The sequence below is a fragment of the Pelophylax lessonae genome (assembly GCF_965119305.1).
Source record: "Pelophylax lessonae genome assembly, chromosome: 7".
Taxonomy (NCBI): domain Eukaryota; kingdom Metazoa; phylum Chordata; class Amphibia; order Anura; family Ranidae; genus Pelophylax; species Pelophylax lessonae.
The window spans coordinates 179,063,821-179,087,886 of record NC_138774.1 but is presented as its reverse complement, the minus strand read 5'-3'; the positions used below and the strand labels follow the sequence as shown (position 1 = coordinate 179,087,886).

General features: G+C 44.2%; 1 protein-coding gene across 1 annotated transcript in view; it reads left to right on the top strand.

Moving 5' to 3' along the window:
- Positions 1-24,066, top strand: part of LOC309560060 (uncharacterized protein) — a 131,582-nt gene that overhangs the window by 30,342 nt on the left and 77,174 nt on the right. The window contains exons 2-7 of the mRNA XM_082263578.1: positions 8,296-8,523; positions 13,233-13,437; positions 14,112-14,295; positions 17,392-17,483; positions 18,760-18,975; positions 19,365-19,679. Coding sequence (XP_082119704.1) covers positions 8,296-8,523; positions 13,233-13,437; positions 14,112-14,295; positions 17,392-17,483; positions 18,760-18,975; positions 19,365-19,679 — 1,240 coding nt within the window. The remainder of the gene's footprint in view (positions 1-8,295; positions 8,524-13,232; positions 13,438-14,111; positions 14,296-17,391; positions 17,484-18,759; positions 18,976-19,364; positions 19,680-24,066) is intronic.

Below are 24,066 nucleotides of genomic sequence, written 5' to 3'. Positions count from 1 at the left end.
ACTGTCACTTCCAAAAAACACAAAACTGCTGTGTTAGCAGAGTCAGGCCTGATCCCTGCTAGCATTAGCAGTTTTCAAACGGTGGTACAGTAGTGAAAAGGCCTATAGTATACTGGCCATGTCAGATGACAGCGATGGGGAAGCCTCACTGGCAGAATCAGGGTCAGTATACGAACCGTTAGAGAGCAGTGGCTCCCTGACAGATAGCTCCAACGACGGATGGGTCCCTGTTAAGACCAGGCATACCCGACCCCATTCTGAATTTGCTGAGGTGCAGGAATCGCAGGGTGCGCGTATGGAGCAGAGAGCCAGTACTAGTGCCGCTCACCCTTCTGGTGAACTGGCAAGCACCAGGGGCCTAGTAAACTCTGGACCTAGAACAACCAGCACTGCAGTATCACCTGGTGATGTGGCGAGTTCCATAAGTGCAGTTGAAGCTGGTGCGGTGGCTAGCACAAGTAGTGGCCCACAGCCACCGCGTATTCGAAGACAGGCCCGTAGAGCCCATAGTGTCCTCCCTGATGTGCTGGCATATCCTAATTGGCAGCCCACTGATACTACAGCGCCCGTACTTGCCCCATTCACTGCCCAACCTGGAATCCATGTGGAAACAGCCAATTTTACTCCCCTGAATTTTTATGCTGTTTTTCACGGAAGATCTTTTCAGATCTATTGTGGACCAAAGCAATTTATACGCTGGTCAATTCATCGCCGCCAACCAAAATTCGTCCCTTGCCAGACAATTCGGCTGGAAACCTATAACAGTTTCCGAGTTTAAAACCTTTCTGGGCTATCCCTTAACATGGGCATAACCAAAAGGAGTGAACTGCGGTTATATTGGTCCACTAACCCAATTCACCATATGCGCGTGTACTCTGCTTCCATTTCCAGGGCGAGATACGAGCAAATTCTGCAGTTTATGCACTTCAACGACAATTAAATCTGTCGTCCTCGGGGAGACCCTGAATATTACCGGCTCCACAAAATTTGGCCCCTCGTAAACCACTTCAATCAGTGGTTTGCAGCCTTGTTTACCCCCCAACAAGTTTTCTGCGTTGATGAGTCCCTAATTAAGTTTACTGGCCGCCTTGCTATGAAACAGTATCTCCCCAGCAAGCATGCCAGATACGGGGTCAAGCTGTATAAGCTGTGTGACAGGGCCACAGGCTATACAGTTAGTTTCCGGGTTTACAAGGGAAAAGATAGCACTGTGGAGCCCCCCAACTGCCCAGACTACATAGGGAGCAGCGGAAAGATAGTTTGGGACTTGGTGTCACCCTTTTTCGGAAAGGGGTACCATTTGTACCATAACAATTTTTATACAAGCGTGCCACTATTTAGTCACCTGCTTGAATTACAAATTGGCGCATGTGGCACCATGCGACCTAATCACCGGGGCTTCCCTCAACGACTTGTAGATTCCCGTCTTAGTCGGGGGGAGAGAGCCTGCTTGAAAACAGACAAATTGCTTACAGTGAAGTGGAGGGATACACGGAATGTTTTTGTTCGGTCCTCTCTTCACGCAGACACGACAGTCCAAATTACTACGGCAACTGGCGTTTTGGAGAAACCCCTCTGTGTCCACGAATATAACCTTTATATGGGAGGGGTGGACCTCAATGACCAGCTTTTGGCACCGTACTTAGTTGCCCGTAAAGCCAGACGCTGGTACAAAAAAGTGTCTGTTTATTTATTCCAATTGGCTATGCTGAACGCCTTTGTGCTATACAAAGCATCAGGACAAACTGGATCCTTCCTAGAATTCCAGGAAGAGATGATCGGAGGCTACCTGTATCCAGGAGGCGCTCAAGCCCAACTTCCCCTACCAGATGCAGTGAGCCAGCTGCATGAGAGGCACTTTCCACAAGTCCTCCCGCATACCCCTACCCAAAGACGATGTTGTGTCTGTAGCAGGCGTGGATTTAGGCATGACACCTGTTTTTATTGTCCCGAATGTCCTGACCAACCTGGTCTCCGCATCGGGGAGTGTTTCCGTCGCTACCACACACTAGTGGAGTATTAGCGTAGGGTACAGCACAACACAGTGTAGGGCACACTAACACAGGGTCTCCAAAGATGTTCGATGGCTATCGACATTTTGAGAGACCCTAAACTGGAAAGTTCAAGTTGAAAAAAAAAGTGAAAAAAAAAAAAAAACATACAAAAAAAATTACAAAAAGTTACAAAAAAACAAAAAAAAAGTATAAAAAGTTACAAAAAAATAAATAAAATAAAAAAGTCAAAAATAGTTGTCGTTTGAGTTATTTTTCTGTTCTTCTACTCTTCCTACTGTACTTTTACTGTACTTTGTTATTGTTTTTTCTTCTATTGTTAGCCAGTTTGCCTTGCAGGTACACTCATCGGCTGCCACACTGATTTTATATATTCTGACACAAACAGCGTTTGTGCTCAGCATATATGGAAATCTCTGATGGCAGCGCTGTAGGAGCTGATTTCACCACCGAAGTTAAAAAACCATTAGGTATACAGGAATTTTGTCATGTATACCCATCATTAGGAAGTGGGTTTGGATGTTTGGGCGGCTAATGGTGAGTGTGCTTATCTATCATGCGGCATAGGTACTCCATGGGAGTCGAGGTGGTAATGTCACAGATGCGTTTAAGGGTGCCTGCATAGTGGGAGATCTGGGAGTATCTATAGTTTTCTGTCACAGGGAGAAAGTGTTTTTCTCGTAGCTGAGTTCTAGTAAGTAATCCCTTTTGGTCACACAGATCTGCCAGCCGAAAAAATCCCTTATTTGTCCACCACTCAAATGCGGAGGGACAGAGGCCTGGAGGGAACAATGGATTGCCCAAGAGGGGCACCAATGGAGCGTGGAGGGACTTGAAGTTATGTCTTTTCGACAATCTATCCCATATCCCCAAAGATAGGGACAAGGTGGGGCAAAGGACCCCCGGTCTATCCTTGGCCCGCAGCCACATTACATGACTGATTGGGACATCAGTAGGTGTGTTGATTCCATCTTGTGAGTGATACCGGACCAGATGGGTGAGTTGAGCAGCATAATAGTATTTTACCAGATCCGGGACCCACAGGCCCCCCCCCCCCCCGCAGTTTTGGGGCAAAGAGAGTACGCTTATTCACCCTAGGCCTCTTATCCCCCCATATGAATTGTATAACCTTCCGTTGGCACATTCGAAGATCAGTCATATTAATCATTATAGATAGGGTGCGGAACAGATATAGCAGCCTAGGAAATATGTTCATTTTTACCAAACTCAACCTACCGAACCACAATGCAGGTTTAGCAGCCCATCTCGTGAGGTCCTCCTGCAACTTTTTGTAAGGGGGTGGGTAATTGTGTGTGTAGAGGGTTTCTATGGAGACTGTGAGATGAATACCTAGGTACGGTATCGACCTTTCCTTCCAATTAAAAGGAAATTTGTCTTTAACAGTGGTTACAGTCACCCTGTCCAAGGTCAAATTTAATGCCTGGGATTTGGAATCATTTACTCGCAGGCCAGAAAGTGCGGTGAACGCCTCCAGCTCCCTGAGTAGATTAGGAATGGACATCAGTGGGGTCGAGAGGTACATCAAGATATCGTCTGTGAAAAGAGCGCATTTATGAACTCTGTCGCCACAGGGGATGCCCTGAATATTTGGATTTTGGTGTATCTTAAATTCAAGGGTCTCCTTGAATTTTTTATAATAGTGGCCAGAGAAGCCGTCAGGGCCCGGCGCTTTAGCCGAGTTGAGGCTTTTAATGGCAGACAGTACCTCGGATTCCAAGAACTCTCTGTCCATTATGTCCGCGTGTGAAAAGGAGAGTTGAAGGAGGGGGATGTCGTGAAAGACTGCTTCAAATAGCGAATGTTGAAGCGGTTGTGGATGGGAGTATAGTTTGGCATAAAAATTGTAGAATTCGTTAGCTACCAGTTGAAGATGTTGCGACCTGTGCCGAGTTCGGAGCCTCAATTTCGGAAGCGCCTGAGAATATTGTCTCGGGACCAGTTTGCGAGTCAGTAGTGTGTGCGGTTTGTCGCCTAGTGTATAGTATCGGTTTCCGGACCCCGAATGGACATTTCCACCTTAGTAGTCAAACTGAGATTAAGTGCCACTCGCGCGGCGTCTATTTTGTGCCGTATGTCCACGCCCGGGGTTCTCCCCTGTTCCCACAATAAGTCACGCAGTTCAGTCTCTTGCTGCAGTATGTCTCGTTCCCATTCCCTTTTTTTCCGGGAGGCAATTTGAATGAGCTTGCCCTGAACCGTCGCTTTGAGCGCAGCCCATACAATTGCAGGAGAGGTGTTAGTGCTAGGGATGTCAATAAAGTATGGCGCAGGTGATCTTCAACTTCCTTACCAAATCATTTTTATGAAATTTGCTCATCCCACTACCGATAGGGGCAGTTTGGTCCACACCTGGCTCTTAAGGTCAAATTATAACATAGGTAATCCTCCACTTTAGGGTGTACCCAGATACATAAATATTTAAAGGATGTCACTATTTTGATTTGTTGGGCAATCTGCGGAAGAGCGGGAGAAGGCCCATCCAGTGGGAATAAAATGGATTTATCCCAGTTTATAGTGAATCCTGAAAAGATTCTGAAGGTTCTTATCAAGGTCATAATGGAAGTCAATGATCGATCCGCGTCCCCAAGGAACAACAAATCGTTGTTCCGCATATAGCGATAGAGAAGAAAAATCGCCCCTCCTAAACCCTCTGAAAGTATTAGTATGCCTAAATGCTATCGCCAGTGGTTCTATAGCTAACGCAAATAGCAATGGGGATAGAGGGCACCGCTGCCTAGTGCCTCTGAAAAGGGGAAAAACTCTGAAGCTGAGCTGTTAATTTGCATACTAGCATACAAGCTCACTGAACAGAATATAAAAAATAATTTTACAGTATGAATCTGTTGCAAACGCCAAATATTAATAGTATCAAGTACTTCCCAAAGATCCATCCATTATACGCTGTCGAAGGCCTTGGCAGCGTCGACAGACATAATAACCCTGCTACTCATATTAACCACTTACCGCAAAGTGACGTAGGACTACATCGGCAAATTTTGCGGTGTTATACCGGGACGCCCCCCCCCCCCCCCCCCTCCCGCCGCCTTCCGTGACTTTGCTCGGGGCTCCCGTCCCACCGGGAACCCCCGAGCACCCAGCCGGCACGTCCACCGGCTGGATGAAGTCCCGATCAAAGCCGGAAACGGCTTCAATCGGGTCTCCGATGACGTAACCCGGAAGCGGCGTCCATGACGTCACTTCTGGGTTACTGTGCTGCAAAAGGCGGCAAATTTAAAAAACGGCTGTATGCAGAAACGCTGTTTTCGGCGTTTTTCATACATGGAAGTGTAGTGGAGGGGTCGAGGGTCTTTTAGACCCTCGATCCCTCCATAAAGAGCACCTGTCACTGCATACTGGTGTCACAAGGGATGTTTACATTGCTTGTGACAGCAATAAAAGTGATAAGATTTTTTTTTTTTTTTAAAAACCTGTAATAAAGTAAAAAAAAATAAAATAAACAGGAAAAAAAAAACGTATACGGAAGTCGAGCCGCGAATGAAATCGCTGTTCAAACCACACATGTGAGGTATCGCCAGAGCGTGAGCAATAATTAAATCGGGTCTCCGATGACGTAACCCGGAGGCGGCGTCCATGACGTCACTTCTGGGTTACTGTGCTGCAAAAGGCGGCAAATTTAAAAAACGGCTGTATGCAGAAACGCTGTTTTCGGCGTTTTGCATACATGGAAGTGTAGTGGAGGGGTCGAGGGTCTTTTAGACCCTCGATCCCTCCATAAAGAGCACCTGTCACTGCATACTGGTGTCACAAGGGATGTTTACATTGCTTGTGACAGCAATAAAAGTGATAAGATTTTTTTTTTTTTTTAAAAACCTGTAATAAAGTAAAAAAAAATAAAATAAACAGGAAAAAAAAAACGTATACGGAAGTCGAGCCGCGAATGAAATCGCTGTTCAAACCACACATGTGAGGTATCGCCAGAGCGTGAGCAATAATTAAAAAAAAAAGAGCTACACTCTAACTCTAAACTGGTAACCGTTAAAAAAATGTAAAGCGTCGCCTATTGAGATCTCTATTGACTGTAGTTTGTCGCCATCCCACGGGTGTGCGCAATTTTAAACCATAACATGTTGGATATCTATTTACTCGGCGTGACATCATCTTTCACAATATACAAAAAAATGGGCTAACTTTACTGTTTAGTATTTTTTAAATGCAGTGAAATATGATTTTTCAAAATTTTCCCAAAAAAATTGAGTTTTAAAGATCGCTGCGCAAATACCGCGTGACAAAAAATATTGCAATGACCGAAATTTTATTCTCCAGAGTCTTTGCTAAAAATATATATATAATGTTTGGGGGTTCTAAGTAGTTTTCTAGGAAAAATACTGGTTTTAACTTGTAAACAAAAAGTGTCCGAAATAGGGCTGGGGCTTAAGTGGTTAATTGAAGGCAGTTGTAAATTAGGAAAAAGTCTTCTAAGGTTCACTGCCATGGATCCAATTGGGATAAAGCTTGATTGGTCAGGATGTATTAACTTCTGCATAACATTGCCTAATCTAGTAGCCAGGACTCTGGCTAAGAGCTTAACGCCCGAGTTCAATAAAGAAATCGGACGATAAGACTGCAGGAGCAAATGGTCTTTATCAGGTTTGGGCAGTACTATTATGCAGGCGTCATTCATAGAGTCTGGAAGTTTAAAGGAAGCAAACATTAACAGTTTTGGTAGTAAAATGATCCCATAAGTCTACAATATCTCTGGTGGCAGTCTGTCAATACCCGGGGCTTTGCCATTCAACACTGCCTAAATTAATTCATCTAGTGTTACTGGGGCATTAAGGCTCTTTCGATTGCTAGGTACTTTCAGTGGGGCTAGAAATTCCCTAAGTTAGGACAACTGATAAGCAACCTTACTCTGATACAATTCTTTATAAAGGGAGCAAAAAGAATGCAAAATGTCTTCCTGATTATGGGAGACCATTCCAGTAGGTGTGAGGATAGAGGAGATAAAGTTAGTATGCGCTTGTGAGTTTGCAAAAACAGCTAGCATATGACCAGCCCATGACCAGAACTGCAGTCTTCAAGTCATTCCACAGATTTTCAATGGGGTTTAAGTCTGGGCTCTGACTAGGCCATGCAAGGACATTTAGCTTTTTCTCCTTTTGTGTGGTCATTTTTGCTATGTGCTTTTTGTGCTCATTGTCATGTTGGAAGGTAAACCTTCTTCCCAAGGACAACTTTCTGGCAGAAGGCACCAGATTTTCCTCAAGAATTTGACAGTAAAATTCACATTTTTCCCTTCTATTCTAAAAAGTGCCTCAGTCCCTGCTGAAGAGAAACACCCCCACAGCAGGATATTACCACCTCCATGCTTTACTGTAGGTATGGTGTTATTTGGATGGTGAGCTGTATAGGATTTCTGCTAGACATATTGTTTGGTGTTGAGACCAAATAATTAAATATTAGTCTCATCTGACCATAATACCTTTTTCCATGTGGCCTCAGAACCGTCAATGTGCTTTTTGACAAAGCTTGTGGCCTTTCTTGAGGAGTAGCTTTTTTTCTTGCTCCTGTAACAGCCATATTTGTGAAGAATTTGTGATATTGTTGTCACATGCGCACAATGACCACACTTTGTCAAAAAATCCTGCAACTGCTTCAGAGTTGCTGTAGGCCTCTTGGTAGCATCTAAACCGTTTCCTCTTGGCTCTTTCATCCAGTTTGAAGTGATGTGCTGATTCAGGGAGGGTCTGTGTTGTACCAAATACCTTCCACTCAATAATAGACATCACTGTGCTTCTAGGCATTGATAAAGCCTTTGAATTTTTTTTTTGTATCCATCTTCTGACTTGACATCTTCAACTTTACCCTGGAGATCTTTTGACAGTGCCTTGCAAACCATAGCTGCACTACCAGGGACTGAAATGCTCTAGGAAAGCTCTTTTAAAGTCTGATTTACCAAACCAACCACAGCTGATCACAGACATTGTGTGCCATTGGCACCATTGAGAAGATGATTAGCTACACCTGATTGAGTGTACAAGTAATTTGTAGGAGGGGGGGGGGGATGATACTTTTTCAGTGAATTCTGTTTTTGATTATTTATTTTTTTTGACATGTTGGTGTTAAGTTGCACCTAGTAAATACAGCTGGATAAAAACAAAAACTGTCTGCCCTAATTTCAGGCGGCAAAGCAACAAAGTGTGATTTTAAGGGGGGTGATTATTTTCTATACGGTGTGTGTGTGTGTTACATTTTACTTGTAATAAGCAAATGACCCACAAAAATAACTTCTGCATTATAGACGTACTGGTGGCTGGACCATCTGGTGGAAAAAGTCTCTGGAACTATGGCCCCTCTGCCATGTACTTACCTGAAATGCACCTCTATGATAATGGACACCATCAACTTCAGCATCAATTACTCCATCCCCTTCATTCCCAACCTGTTGAGGACTCCTCCAGAACTTCCTAACCCTGCTGCAGGAAAGATCACCTCGAAATTGCAACAATCGTTCAACAGTACCTATCAGGTAATTATACATAACCAGTTCTTACTGGGAGAAAAGCCCATTTTCAGCCAAAACGTTTGATCTTGTTGCGTATGGGGGGGGGGGGGGGCTTTTGCATTGTCAAATATTATATATACATTTATGCTCTATTCCTGTCCGGTATGGATTTGTGCCAAGTACACCGTAAGTGGCGAGCTGTCTGTTGTTTACCGGTGCTCGGGTTCGGCACATCACGGATCGGGTGGACAGATTACTGGGTGGGGCTGGGGAAGACCCAGCTGTCATGGTACACGTGGGTACCAATGACATAGGCAGAGGGAGATGGAGAGTCCTAAAAAACGATTTTAGGGACTTAGGAGCTAAGATAAGGAGTAGGACCTCCAAGGTAGTATTTTCAGAAATACTACCTGTACCTTGAACCACACCAGAGAAGCAGCGGGAGATTAGGGAAGTTAACAAGTGGCTGAGGAACTGGTGTAGTACGGAGGGTTTTGGGTTTCGGGTTCCTGGAGAACGGGGCTGACTTCTCAGTCGTCTACCGGCTCTTTAATAGGGACGGATTGCACCTAAATGGGGAGGGTGCAACTGTACTGGATGAGAAGATGGCCAACAAGTTAGAGGGGCTTTTAGACTAGGTGACGGGGGGGAGGGTACAGATGTAGAATTAGCCAGCGGGGAGCAAGGTTCAGCGGGCACAAATGGGGACATTAGCGGTAGGGTGTTCAGAGTTTCTAAATCCAAGGTGGGTATGGGGAAAAATCGCAAGAGCAGCCTAAAAACAACATCAAACGAGGATATAGTATGCATCCGGACAAAATTACGAGGTTTGTATACCAATGCTAGAAACCTGGCCAACAAGACGGGAGAGCTGGAGCGGCTGATGTATGAGGAGGACTTAGATTTTGTGGGGATTACAGAGACTTGGTTCGACAGCTCTCATGATTGGCTGGCCGCCATTCAGAGGTATTCCCTTTATCGCAGAGATAGAGAAGGTAAAAGAGGGGGGAGGGGTATGTCTGTATAATAAGAACAGTGTACAGGTACAGGTAAATATCCCTATGGGTAGAACTTCAAAGGGAAGGCACTATGGGGAAAGTAATATTGGGCGTATGCTATAGGCCCCCCAACCAGAGGGAGGGAGTGGAGGCGGACCTCCTTTCACAGATTGGATTGGCAGCAAGGATGGGAAATGTCATAATAATGGGGGACTTTAATTATCCAGATATAGACTGGGCAGAAGGAACAGCGCATTCATCCAAGGCGCGGCAGTTCCTAAATGTTTTGCAGGACAATTTCATGGGTCAGATGGTAAACGCACTGACGAAAAAAAATGTGGTACTAGACCTACTGTTTACCAACAATACAGACCTGATCACGGATATAGAAATATGGGGCAACTTAGGAAATAGTGACCATAGGTCAATCAGTTTCAGTAGTAATCATAGTAATAGGAAACACAAGGGTAATATAAGGACACTGAATTTCAAAAGAGCCAATTTCCCAAAACTGCGCTCTTTGCTAGAAAATATCAAATGGGATAGAACCCTGGGAACAATGAACACGGAGGAAAAATGGGAGTGCTTCAAGAGCATACTAAACAAAGGGATTGGCCAGTGTATTCCAAAGGGAAATAAATTTAAAAGAGCAAAACTAAACCCTGGGTGGCTAAACTCCAATATAAAAATGCATATTAATACTAAAGAAAATGCATTCAAAAAATACAAGGCTGAGGGGTCATTGGCAGCATTCAAGCATTACAAGAAGTGCAATAAGAAATGTAAAGGCGAAATCAAGGTGGCTAAAATAGAACACGAGAGACATATAGTGGAAGAGAGTAAGAAAAACTCCAAGAAATTCTAGAAGTATATAAATAGTAAGAAAACGAGGCCAGAACACATTGGCCCCATAAAAGACAATGAAGGGAAGCTGGTCACAGAGCACAGAGAGAAGGCGGAAGTGTTAAATAATTTCTTCTCTTCAGTCTTCACAAAAGAATTGCTTGTAATGCTAAACTAAATAATACACTTCAAGAATGGCTAACAAAAGATAGACGTAGAACGAAATTAGAGAAACTTAACATAAATAAATAACCGGGACCGGATGGCTTGCACCCGAGGATTCTTAAAGAGCTCAGCCAGGTGATAGCCAGACCATTATTCTTGATCTTTAAGGATAGTCTACAGACGGAAATGGTGCCAGCTGATTGGAAAAAAGCCAACGTGGTACCAATATTTAATAAAGGGCCGAGATATATCCTGGGAAACTATAGACCTGTCAGCCTAACATCTGTAGTCTGCAAGATTTTGGAGGGGATGTTGAGAGACTACATACAAGACTTTAGTAATGAAAACGGTATTATTAGTAGTAATCAGCATGGATTCCTGAAAAATCGTTCTTGCCAGACCAATCTATTAACCTTCTACGATGAAGTGAGTTGCCATCCAGACAAAGGAAAGCCTGTGGATGTGCTGTATCTGTACTTTGCAAAAGCATTTGACACAGTTCCCCACAAACGCTTACTGTACAAACTAAGGTACATAGGTATGGACCATAGGGTGAGTACCTGAATAGAGAACTGGCTCCAGGGGCGAGTCCAGAGGGTGGTAAAAAATGGGGAGTACTCGGATTGGGCGAGTGTGGAAAGTGGGGTCCCCCAAGGTTCAGTCCTGGGACCAATCCTGTTTAATTTATTCATAAACGACCTAGAGGAGGGTATATCCAGCACAATCTCGGTATTTGTGGATGATACTAAACTAAGCATGCCAATATCTTTTATGCAGGATGTGGAAACCTTACAAGCAGACCTGAACAAAATAATGGGGTGGGCAACAACATGGCAGATGAGGTTTAATGTTGAAAAATGTAAAGTAATGCACTCGGGCTTCAGAAACACAAAAGCAAGCTACTCACTAGGGGTAGAACCTCTGGGTGAATCTAAGATGGAAAAGGACCTAGTGGACAACAGGCTTGGCAGTGGCATGTAATGCCAAGCCGCTGCAAGCAAAGCCAACAAAATACTGGCATGTATAAAAAATGGGATTCACTCCAGAAATAAAGAGATTATTCTCCCACTCTACAAGACCTTGGTCTAGCCACACCTTGAGTATGCCATCCAGTTCTGGACACCAGTCCTCAGGAAGGATGTGCTGGAAATGGAGAGAGTCCAGAGAAGGGCAACAAAAATAATTAGGGGAATGGAGGACATCAGCTATGAGGAAAGACTACAAGCACTGAACTTATTCTCTCTGGAAATTCAAAGGCTTTATCACACTTGAGGGGGGATATGATATCAATGTACAAATACTGTACTGGTGATGACCCTAGCATAAGGAACAAACTTTTCAGAGAAAGGGAATACAATAAGACACGGGGCCACTCACTAAAACTAGAGGAAAAACGGTTAACCTTACAATACGTAAGGGGTTCTTTACTGTCAGAGCGGTAAGGATGTGGAATTCTCTTTCAAAAGCAGTAGTATCAGCAGGGAGCATCGATAGTTTCAAAAAACTATTAGATGGGCACCTTAAAGACCACAACATACAGGGGTATACAATGTACGGTTAACAGCAAACACACACACACACACACACACACACACACACACACACATTATAGGTTGAACTGGATGGACTGATGTCTTTTTTCAACCTCACAAACTATTTAACACTAAGTGACGGGAAATCTCTCAGATGGGGACAGAGACAGAAGCCTACTAATTTAGTGGAGTGGGAGGGGTCAGAACATCTGTTGAGTTTTCATTGCTCTTTGTGTCTTATTTCAGTGATACCTACAGCCTCTAATTTCTTGTCCTGTTGTCACCGCTAAATAAAGCAAGAGTCAATCTCCCCAAAGGATGACAGACAGTAATAAAAACTTAAAACAGTTATGACTCTCTGACTCATACCCACTCTTTAGAACTGAAAATGAAAATTTAGGCAGAGTTGGGTACCTCTCTAATATTTATCATAAGAAATGTACACTATATTGGATTATTCTAATGATAAAGGTTTTAGTGTAATAACGATCAATACATTTGCTTGCTAGCTTGCAGCTGTGTGATACTAGGCAATGTCTCTCTTGCTCTGTACATGCCTTTTTAAAAAAATAAAATTTAAATAAAGTCACGACAACATTCACATATTCCTTTATAAATAATATTAGGACAACTTTGCCAACCTTCTTGGAGTTTAGGACTACGGGTAGTGGCCCTTTAAAAATACACCAAAAATGTGAATAAATAACAACTTACATTAGGGCTAACTGTGCATAATGGTACATGCCCCGTCCTCCTGCTGGCTTTTTCTCGACACAGAGTGCAGCCCCAGCAGCAATGGAGGCAATTCTGATCCTAGAGAGGAGACAGTAGATATTAGTCAAATCCTATTATTAGCTGTCATTTGCTTTATGGCAGCTCATGTGATAGAAACATGCTTTAAAAAATGCAGATTAACACAGGACAACTCCTCCAAATTGAGATGCTTTTTGTGGGCACTAATGAGTCAAATCCCTGCTGGCTTCTTATCTCTCTTAGAGTTCTTGTTCTCTCACAGCTCTAACACCCAGTTACTTATTCTACATGAAGAACCAATTGGGGAATGAAGATCTCATTAATTTGGAAACTAGGGTGCCATCAAACCTGAAAGTAGCTAAATAGATTTGGTATTTATAATACACAGTGCAAACAGTATTTCAGCTGTGAACTCGCTCTGACATTCATGCAATCTGTTTAGGTCTCACAGTCCAGTTTTAGCCATAATAAAACATCACCTCAAATGCTCAACAAACGCTCCAATGTTAAGATGATCCTGCAGTATTTGGGCACTGGATTCTCCATCACCAATGAGATGATTAATCCCAAAGATGAAGTCAGCATGTTTCAGCAGATCTGCGGCGGAGAGAGCATCTGTGTATTCAAGGGTTATCTGAGCCCTGGAGGTAAGTCCTCATCAGTTTGGGGAGCGACAGGTTCTAACCAGTGGTGAGCACCGGTTGTGGGGGGGGGGGGGTAAGTAGAAACAGCACTGAACCTGTGGAATAACTCCTCGCAAATGACAGATGCAGAGGGGCAAGTCTGTGCTCAATGGTGAGCGCAGGGGAAAACTGTCCATTAGTGACAACCCCAGGAGGTAAGCCGCTGTCAGCAGTGACTTCAGTAAGGGTAAATGTCCATCAGTGCAGGGCCTGGAAGGGGTAATTCCCTATTTGTGCTAGGTATGTGGGGGAGATTTAGAGGGCCTGAAATTCTAGTTCCCTTTCTTAGTTTAATAAGGCAATGTCTGATCCCACAATGGGAAAGTAAGATGGCATATATACTTTGTAAACTGTCTCAGCATATGGTGAACTCCTCTTAGTGAAGAGGAGTTCACCACATGCTAAGGCAGTGTGCAGACGGGCACCATTTTGTTGTAGTTCCCAATTTTCCTTGATGAGCCAGTATTCAACCTGACCAGCACCTGCAAACATTGTGGTCATTCGGCTGGGATGACAAGAGCAGGGCATTTTAGCGGTATCTATTTTATTTGGTTTTTGGTCTACTAAGTACACTTTCTAAAAAAGTTACATTCCACCAGCAGAGAAGTTACATTGTGTGTTTGTATTCTGCATTGAAGAGAAATTCCAGATGATCTCCCGCCGCCATTATGGCTATCCATTCAGCGCCAGCATCTACATCAATGGACTCATTGCAGCCCGAATCAGCTCCTGCTGCGAATATCGCTACCGTGTGGGATTTCAGCAGGGAAGACGTGGCTGTTTTCGACTCACTGATCTTAGTGGAGGAAAACCATGCCACAGGTACGGGGAGAAAACAATACTGTGGGTAAGGAAGATGTTCTTTCATATATGGGGCTCCCATTCCATGGAAATTCTTTTATCCAGGTCATCAGATGCTTACCAACCCTAAAACAATAAATAAATAAGTTCCGGAAAATTGACATTTTCAGAAACAGTTATGTTGATCGTCAACATCTCTCCCAATACCAGCTGTCCTAGTTTCTTCCATCATTAGACAGTTGTAGATAATACAAACACTGCTAACAACCCCCACCTTGCCTGTCTGTATGGTAATAGACCATGCTTATGTCAGAGAAGATTATTTTAATACATCCAAACATTTAAAGCCTATCTAACCACAAGAGAAATCATTTAATTTATTGCAGCTTACCAGTCCTTGGACATGGTGCCAGTATTATTATTTTTTTTTTTTCAGGCTTTTTACTCCTTTGTTTTCACCTAGTGTTCCTTCCGGTAATACAAATCCTGCCCTAAGGTACTGCTTACTCACTGTACTGTGTTTATGAAGGAGCAAGATTGTAAGCCTAGGACAGGGAGTTTGTTAAGGCTGAAGGATACTATAGAACACTTACCTTTCTCCTCCTCTCTAACATTGGAGGCAGGGGTTCAGTGTTCCACAGATATAACTATGATAACATGGTTTCAAGGTTAAGTGCACCGTTGTCAGGTCACTGCTGGAAGTTATGAACTCACTGGATATCTGGCGGGATAAATAGGTATTCATTTGCATTTAATGTTAAACAGATATACAAAATATAACAAATTTCTTTCAATCGTTTTTTTTAGCAGACTAAAATAGAGCAAGTGAGAGAAGCCTATTTTAACTGTTTACACACGCTTTAAGCAAGTTCGACTCTATGCACTTTCCATTCTGTCTCCTAAGAGCAGTACACTGTTGAAGCTTCCTCCTTGATGGTAAAAAAATACTTACACTGATGTCTTTACCAAAACAGCCTTTATATAGCATAGAAACATTACAGGAATTTCTTTAGGTACATATGCTTCTCAGAATACAGTGGGGATCGAAAGTTTGGGCACCCCAGGTAAAAATTTGTATTAATGTGCATAAAGAAGCCAAGGAAAGATAGGAAAATCTCCAAAAGGCATAAAATTACAGATTAGACATTCTTATAATATGTCAACAAAAGTTAAATTTTATTTTCATCATTGACACTTTCAAAATTACAGCAAACAAAAAATGGTGTCTGCAAAAGTTTGGGCACCCTGCAGAATTTATAGCATGCACTGCCCCCTTTGCAAGGCTGAGACCTGCCAGTGTCATGGATTGTTCTCAATCATCGTCTGGGAAGACCGGGTGATGTCAATCTCAAAGGTTTTAAATGCCCAGACTCATCTGACCTTGCCCCAACAATCAGCACCATGGGATCTTCTAAGCAGTTGTCTAGAAAACTGAAACTGAAAATAGTTGATGCTCACAAAGCTGGAGAAGGATATAAGAAGATAGTAAAGCATTTTCAGATGTCAATATCCTCTGTTCGGAATGTAATTAAGAAATGGCAGTCATCAGGAAGAGTGGAAGTTAAAGCAAGATCTGGAAGACCAAGAAAAATATCAGACAGAACAGCTCGCAGGATTGTGAGAAAAACAATTCAAAACCCACGTTTGACTGCACGATCCCTCCAGAAAGATCTGGCAGACACTGGAGTTGTAGTACACTATTCCACTATAAAGAGATACTTGTACAAATGTGGTCTTCATGGAAGAGTCATCAGAAGAAAACTTCTTATACGTCCTCACCACAAAAATCAGTGTTTGAACTTTGCAAATGAACATATAGACAAGCCTGATGCATTTTGGAAACAAGTTCTGTGGACCGATGAGGTTAAAATTGAACTTTTTGGTCGGAATGAGCAAAAGTACGTTTGGAGAAGAAGGGGCACAGAATCGAATGAAAATAACCTCTGTCCAACTGTTAAGTATGGGGGTGGATCAATCATGCTTTGGGGTTGTATTGCAGCCAGTGGCACAGGGAACATCTCACGAGTAGAAGGAAAAATGGTTTCAACAAAATTTCAGCAAATTTTGGATGGTAACTTGATGCCATCTGTGAAAAAGCTGAAGTTAAAGAGAGGATGGCTTCTACAAATGGATAATGATCCTAAACACACCTCAAAATCCACAGGGGATTACATCTAGAGGCGTAAACTGAAGGTTTTGCCATGGCCTTCACAATCTCCTGACCTCAACATATCTGAAAATCTATGGATAGACCTTAAAAGAGCAGTGCGTGACAGACAGCCCAGAAATCTCAAAGAACTGGATAACTTTTGTAAGGAAGAATGGGCAAAGATACCTCAAACAAGAATTGAAAGACTCTTGGCTGGCTACAAAAAGCGTTTAAAAGCTGTGATACTTGCCAAAGGGGGCAGTACAAGATATTAACTCTGCAGGGTGCCCAAACTTTTGCAGATGCCATTTTTTTGTTTTCTGTTATTTTGAAAGTGTAAATGATGGAAATAAAATCTAACTTTTGTTGACATATTATAAGAATGTCTAATCTGTAATTTGATGCCTTTTGGAGATTTTTCCATCTTTCCTTGGCTTCTTTATTCACATTAATACAAATTTTTACCTGGGGTGCCCAAACTTTCGATCCCCACTGTATTATACTGAACCTCATTACAGTATGCCAAAATTGAATTTTTGAAACATCCTGACAATGAGGACTAAACACTAAAGCTGATCACACAAATTACAACCTAATTGCACAATCTCTTTGAAATATATGAATAACTATGTAGTGCTTGAGTGGATACAAATTGGTATGTTTAGGTAAGAGCTCACATTACATGCTCGTAAGGGGCTTGTACAGCAATAACAGGACTGCTGTCAGCACATAAACAGGTGTCGGGAGCAACAGTCAAATTTGTAAACAGGGGTGCAATCGTTCTTTGCCTGCCCACTATTTTAATAGGAACAAGAAAACGGTGATTCTCAAAAAGTGTATTTGTTTATTGCAAAAACAATATGGATTAGGTATTTCAGAGCACAGCACTATTTTTTTTTTCAGTCCAGTATTAGTAAATCAGTCCTGTTAGCCTGACCAGGGTGAAACAAACAGTCTGTGTCTTCCAGGTGTGGAGTCCTTTACGATCCAAAGAAGAAAATAGAAGGTGACCATTCAGTGAGCAGCACATGTGAAGAGCTTGCTACCAGCCAAGAAAGGGGTAACACTCCCATTTGCACCATCACCAGGGGGTTCTTTGGCACAGAGGGCTCCAGATACTAGAGGGTGATAAAATGGAACCAATGAGAGAAAAGGAGTTTGATCCCTGATACCTGATTAGTAGGTGTGGCCAACGTCCCGGGAAAACATTTTGAAGGAGTTTTTGGTGCCTCAGGTCAAAGGAAATGGGACTTTAAGGGGCTCAGTAAAATAGTATGTTTATTAAACAAGTATTGGTTTGCTGTATGCAAAAATTATAATACAAACATAATAACACAATAGGTGCCAATGGGCTATAGACCCATGTGAGGAAGTGAAAAATGGAACGAAAGGTGACAAAGTGAGAATGGTGACTTTTTGAAACTCTGTCTTTTTGGGCTCAGGAGTGTGAGCTTGTTGAGAGAGAGTATCTTGTTGAACAAGATACTCTCTCTCAACAAGCTCACACTCCTGAGCCCAAAAAGACAGAGTTTCAAAAAGTCACCATTCTCACTTTGTCACCTTTCGTTCCATTTTTCACTTCCTCACATGGGTCTATAGCCCATTGGCACCTATTGTGTTATTATGTTTGTATTATAATTTTTGCATACAGCAAACCAATACTTGTTTAATAAACATACTATTTTACTGAGCCCCTTAAAGTCCCATTTCCTTTGACCTGAGGCACCAAAAACTCCTTCAAGATAAAATGGAACCAACTTTCTGTGTACCATGATATAAAAGCCATAACTGTCTTACATGATTGTAGAATTCAGTTGCTGCCGCTACCCATTTTTCATTGAGTATTGAGAAAGACCCCTCTGATGGCTCAGTGCAGCTATATTCCTTTGCACCAGGGAGAAGTTTCTTACCTCAAAGTTATTGGGGAGTATTTTTTGTACAACAGTGGTAGACAACTCTGCCTGCAAGCCCTAGACATTAAATTTATATTTTATATTTACCCAATTTAAAACAAATACATTTTTGGTTAATTTAACTTAGCATAATAAAAAAAACATAATGCTTTACATTCCTGTAAGTGGACTACAGGGTAGCCTTATTCTGTTTAAGAGCAATAAACAGGTAGAACACAAGGGGTGTGCTAAGCGATTGTCCGTGCCGTCATATGACCTACACGATAAATATAAGCACCTTTTGATAATAAAGTGGAAATAACAAGCAGATATGACAGAATGAGTTTAGGGTCATGTATAACTTATTAGATCTTTTTATTACTTGGACAATAGGTTCTTGTTAAGGTTTGTAGTAATAATATATTGTCATCTGCTTTTGCTCAGTTTCTCAGATCACGAACAAGACAGAGAAGACCTCAGACGATACGCAGCCAATCGCATCTCATGGCTTATCTCTCACTACGCTCAGCACACAGCCCCGCCTCCAAAAGAGGAAGGTAAAGAAGAAGAAAAGGCGGCCTCCACAGAATGAATCTGAATCGGAGCAAGAGAAAAAACTGTGCAGTAAATATCCCAAACACAGAAGACCGCCAGTGAGGGGTAAGTTTGGGGATAACCCTTTACCCCTGCAACAAAATGTATGAAAAGGTTTACATAAGCGCTTCTCATTAATAATTAACAGGTACAAACTAAAAAAGCTAAAAAGATAGACGAACCTGAGGAAGGGTACACAGGATCATGAGGGGAGTCTGAAATGTATTATTTTCTTTCTTCCATTCTAAATCTCAAAGCAGCATCATTTTTGGATGATCTTTGGCAATTGTAATTTATAATTCAAGAAAGCCACCCCCTTCCCCCAACATATCCCAGATGCCACAGTATAGCCAGCAATAATCAGATCTGAATCTAGAGGCATCAGACCAGCAAAATGTGGCATCTGTTTCTTATGGGTATTGCACTTGACATCATCTGAAGCTTTTATATTACAGATTCCATAAGAGGCCAGCAACCCAGTTTACCTGCACAGAGTAATACCAATACAGGAAAGAATGACAGGATGGCCAAATCATGGAAATGTCATGTGACACATACTACCAGCAAAGACGTAGCTGCAGCTTCTGCAGTCAAGGAAAAAAAATTAGAGTCGCCATCACCAAGATCAGTGGATTTCATGGGGGATAACACACAAGGTCAACATCAAACTACAAGACTAGAACATGCAAAGCCAGCAGTGACAATAAAACCAAGGAGTGCCAGGACAGGTCAGCACAATGGTGGCAGAATACATGCAGAAGAGGATTCTAGTAAGTGGGCTAATTGTGGGAAGGGGGTATTGACAAAACTGTACCAATTGTTACAACAGTAACCAATTAGAAGTTTGCTTTCAAGTTCTAAATTTCAGTCCAAAGCCATTGCAGTTAAAGCGCAACTCCAGCCAAAGCCCTTTTTAAAGTGTAAGTTTTAACCTTTTCATAAAAAATGAAAGGGTTAACACCTTACACCCTCCCTAGTCCCTGCTGATTTACCCCCTGTGGGTGATGAGCTGTTACTGTCCACACAGACAGTGTAGCAGTCTGATGTTTTTTTTTTTTTTTTTTCTGTAGAGCATCTGGGACAGATGAGATTAATTCCAATTGGTCAAAGATTTACATGCCAACACTGACCAATCAGAATAGCTCTGAGCCATCTCAGAATTCTTACAGAAAGATGGGTAAGAAAAGCGGGTGTTAGGAACGCTTCCTGAGCACACTGATGTGTGTCATGATGTGCTGTCTGCAACCTAAAGGGTTAATCCAGAGCAGACTAATTGCAATAATTGGCAAACAGGCTGCCTTATTTAAACAGCTCAACAGCACTGCACATTGCTGTGTTGTCTTCAGCTTCCTGTGTTCTGAACCTGCTTCCTGTTGATTTCCTGTCTGATACCTGTTGACCTTTGGCTCGTCCCTGACTTCGCTTGTTTGCTACCTGTCCTGATCCCGGCTCGTTTTGACCACTCTTCTGGATTCTCCTTGTCGGCTCATCCACCTTCGGACCTTGACCGGTTACCCCCTGGTGGGGCGACCCTGGGGACCGCGACCTGGTATCCACCTGCAGCCAAATCCATCCTCACCTTCAGAGGCCCTGGTGAAGACCGGTGGATGCTTAGACCCCGCACCTCAGGTTACCCTGTGCTACTCACCTCGGGTTTCCAACCAAGCTCCGCCCACCGGCAACGGTAAGCCTTCTCTGCACGACAGGCTTCCACCTGCCTCATAACAGTACAACACAGCCATGTCGGAGCCTGCAAGAGAGGCCTCACCGTTGGAGGAAATTTGCCAGCACCTCGCAGCCCTGTCACAAGCCGTGAAGACCCTCCAGGATGGTTACACACAGCTAGAGGGACGATTACAATCCGTCACTCTCCCGGGGAACCCTCCAGTGTTATCAGCTCCGTCCACCTCTGCAGCCTCCACAGGATCTGCTCCTAGTCCCACGGTAGTGATGTTGCCACCGGAACCCCGTGTTCCGAACCCCGAAAAATTCTCCGGAGACCGGGGTAAATTCCGAGCCTTCCGTAATGCCTGCCAATTGTACTTCTCCTTGCAGCCCGGACCTTTTCCCTGGAGGTCACCAAGGTGGGGTTTGTCGTTTCTTTGCTCCTAGGCGAGCCTCAATCCTGGGCCCATCGGCTTCTAGAGGAGAGCAGTCCCCATCTGGACTCATTATCATCATTTTTTACGGCCATGGCTCAACTTTATGATGATCCGCAGCGGTCCTCCACCGCAGAAGCTGCACTTCACGTCCTCCAGCAGGGTCGCAGGCCCGTCGAGGACTACGTCACAGACTTCCGCCGCCTGAGTTCCGATACCTCCTGGAACGAGGCGGCACTGCGCTACCAGTTCCGCCTGGGCTTATCTGAAGGACTGAAGGATGAACTAGCCCGAGTGGGTATACCTGACACCCTGGAAGATCTGATTTCCCAGGTCATTCGGATCGACCGCCGGCTCTGGGAGCGCCGGGCAGAGCGGCCTCCACAACAGTTTCGGCCAACCTGGATGCTGCCACGGGTGACTACTCCCGCACGTTTTTCCCCGACTGGACCAGTCCCTGTCTGTCCTGCTCCTACCGGTGCCACTCCAGATATGCCTGAACCCATGCAATTCGGGATCATGAGACCAGCCCTGTCTCCAGAAGAAAGGTGTCGTCGGCAAATGGGTAACCTCTGTCTCTATTGTGGAGAAGCCGGCCATTATGTGCGTTCCTGCCCTGCAAAACTCTGCAAGTTTCGTTTTGTTCCTCCACCCATTTGTGTGGCATCTGTTACCAATACCTCTCACCTAGCTTTCCCTGTGTCATTGCAGCTCTCGGAAGGTCCCGTCCCGGTTACAGCGATCATTGATTCAGGAGCCTGCAGCTGCTTTATTGATCGCACCTTCGCTGCTCAACACGGCATACCTCCCCAGCCGAAGACCCAAGGCCTCACCATCTTTCTGGCTGACGGATCCCACATTAAATCCGGACCTGTGACCCAGGAAACCCCTCCTCTTCCCATGGTCTCCTCGTCTGGCCACAAGGAGATGATAAGTCTGGACATTATTGCATCTCCCTTATTTCCCGTTATCCTGGGGTTGCCGTGGTTGCAGGCCCACAACCCGCAGATCGATTGGACCACAGGAGCCATCCAATTCCCGTCATCATATTGCAGAAACTCCTGCCTACCCATGCCGCTCCAAGCTTCCAAAGCCCTACTCTGTCTCGAGTCTGAGCCTGACCTACGCTCTGTCGTGCCCCAGGCCTACCACGACTTTCTGGACGTGTTCAGTAAATGGGGCGCCGAGACCTTGCCCCCGCATCGTCCGTATGACTGTCCCATCGAATTGCTGCCTGGGGCTGCGATTCCGTTCGGCCGGATCTATCACTTATCTGAACGGGAACTGGACGTGCTGAAGGATTATGTTGACGAAAACCTAAAGAAAGGGTTCATCCGCCCATCCACTTCTCCGGCGGGAGCAGGTATTTTTTTTGTGGAAAAAAAAGATCACTCTCTCCGACCTTGTATTGACTACAGGGATCTAAACAAGATCACTATTAAGAACCGCTACCCCCTTCCTCTGGTTCCCAAGCTTTTTCAGAGACTCAGGTCCGCTGCCCTGTTCACAAAATTGGACCTTTCGTGGGGCCTATAACCTAGTCCGCATCCGAGAGGGGGACGAGTGGAAAACGGCTTTCCGCACCCGGTTCGGACATTTTGAGTATCTAGTGATGCCGTTCGGCCTCTGTAATGCTCCGGCTACGCTCCAACATTTCGTAAACGACATCTTCAGGGATTGGTTGGACATCTTTGTCATTGTATACCTGGATGACATTTTGATCTTTTCCGCATCCCTGGAACAACACCGCGAGCATGTCCGAAATGTTCTCAGCCGCCTCCGCCAGCATGGTCTATATGCCAAGGCTGAAAAATGCGACTTCGAGCAAAGCAGCATTTCATTTTTGGGGCTAATAATTTCCACGGAAGGAATAAAGATGGACCCCCAGAAAGTTTCTGCTATTCTGGATTGGCCTCCGCCATCTGATAAGAAAGGAGTGCAGCGCTTTGTCGGCTTTGCCAATTTCTATAGGAGGTTCATAAGGGGATTCTCCAACATCATCTCCCCTATCACCCAGCTCACCAAGAAAGATGTCCGTTATTCTTGGACTCCTGAGGCCCAGTCCGCTTTCATGATTTTAAAGAAGCGCTTTACATCTGCTCCTATCCTGAGCCATCCAGATCCCACCTTACCCTACCTCCTTGAGGTAGATGCCTCAGAAGTCGCTATTGGGGCAGTCATCTCCCAAAGACAGGGGGTCAAGGACCTGATGCACCCAATAGCTTTCTTTTCCCGAAAACTCTCCACGGCGAAGAGGAATTATGATGTGGGAGACCGGGAACTTTTGGCTATTAAAGCCGCCCTGGAAGAATGGCGATATCTGCTTGAGGGTGCGGCACACCCTATTCTCATTTTCACGGACCACAAAAACCTTGAGTACCTGAGATCTGCCAAGTGTCTGCGACCCCGTCAGGCACGATGGGCACTGTTCTTCTCTAGGTTTTCGTTCCACATCACCTACCGACCTGGATCCAAAAATGTTAAACCAGACGCCCTGTCTCGGATGTTTGACAACCCTAAAGAGGTCCCAGTACCTGACACCATTCTGTCTGAAAATAACTTTCTGCTTCTTCTCACAGGTCTGAGGTCCCGTCTCGAACAAGCCTCGGCTAAAATTTCTGACCCACCGGGAACTCTCCTGTCACGCAGGGATGGCTTGTTATGGGCCGGGGACAAGATTTTTGTTCCAGAGGACGTCCGAGTGGATGTTCTGGGTGCCTGTCATGATCATCTTCTAGCCAGTCATTTTGGCATCCAAAGAACTCTTGACCTTCTGCAGCGCACCTTTTGGTGGCCCGAGATGGAAAAGAACTGCAGACACTATGTCCTTTCCTGCACCACTTGCTCCCGGAGTAAGACCGCAAGAAGCAAGGCTTGGGGGCTTCTCAGACCACTCCCAGTTCCTGACCGGCCCTGGCAGACAATCGCCATGGACTTCATCGTGGAACTGCCTCTTTCAGCAGGGTGCTCTGCCATCTTTGTGGTCGTAGACCGGCTTTCCAAGATGGCCCACTTTTTACCCCTCAAGGGTACTCCCACCGCGAAAGAGACCGCAGAC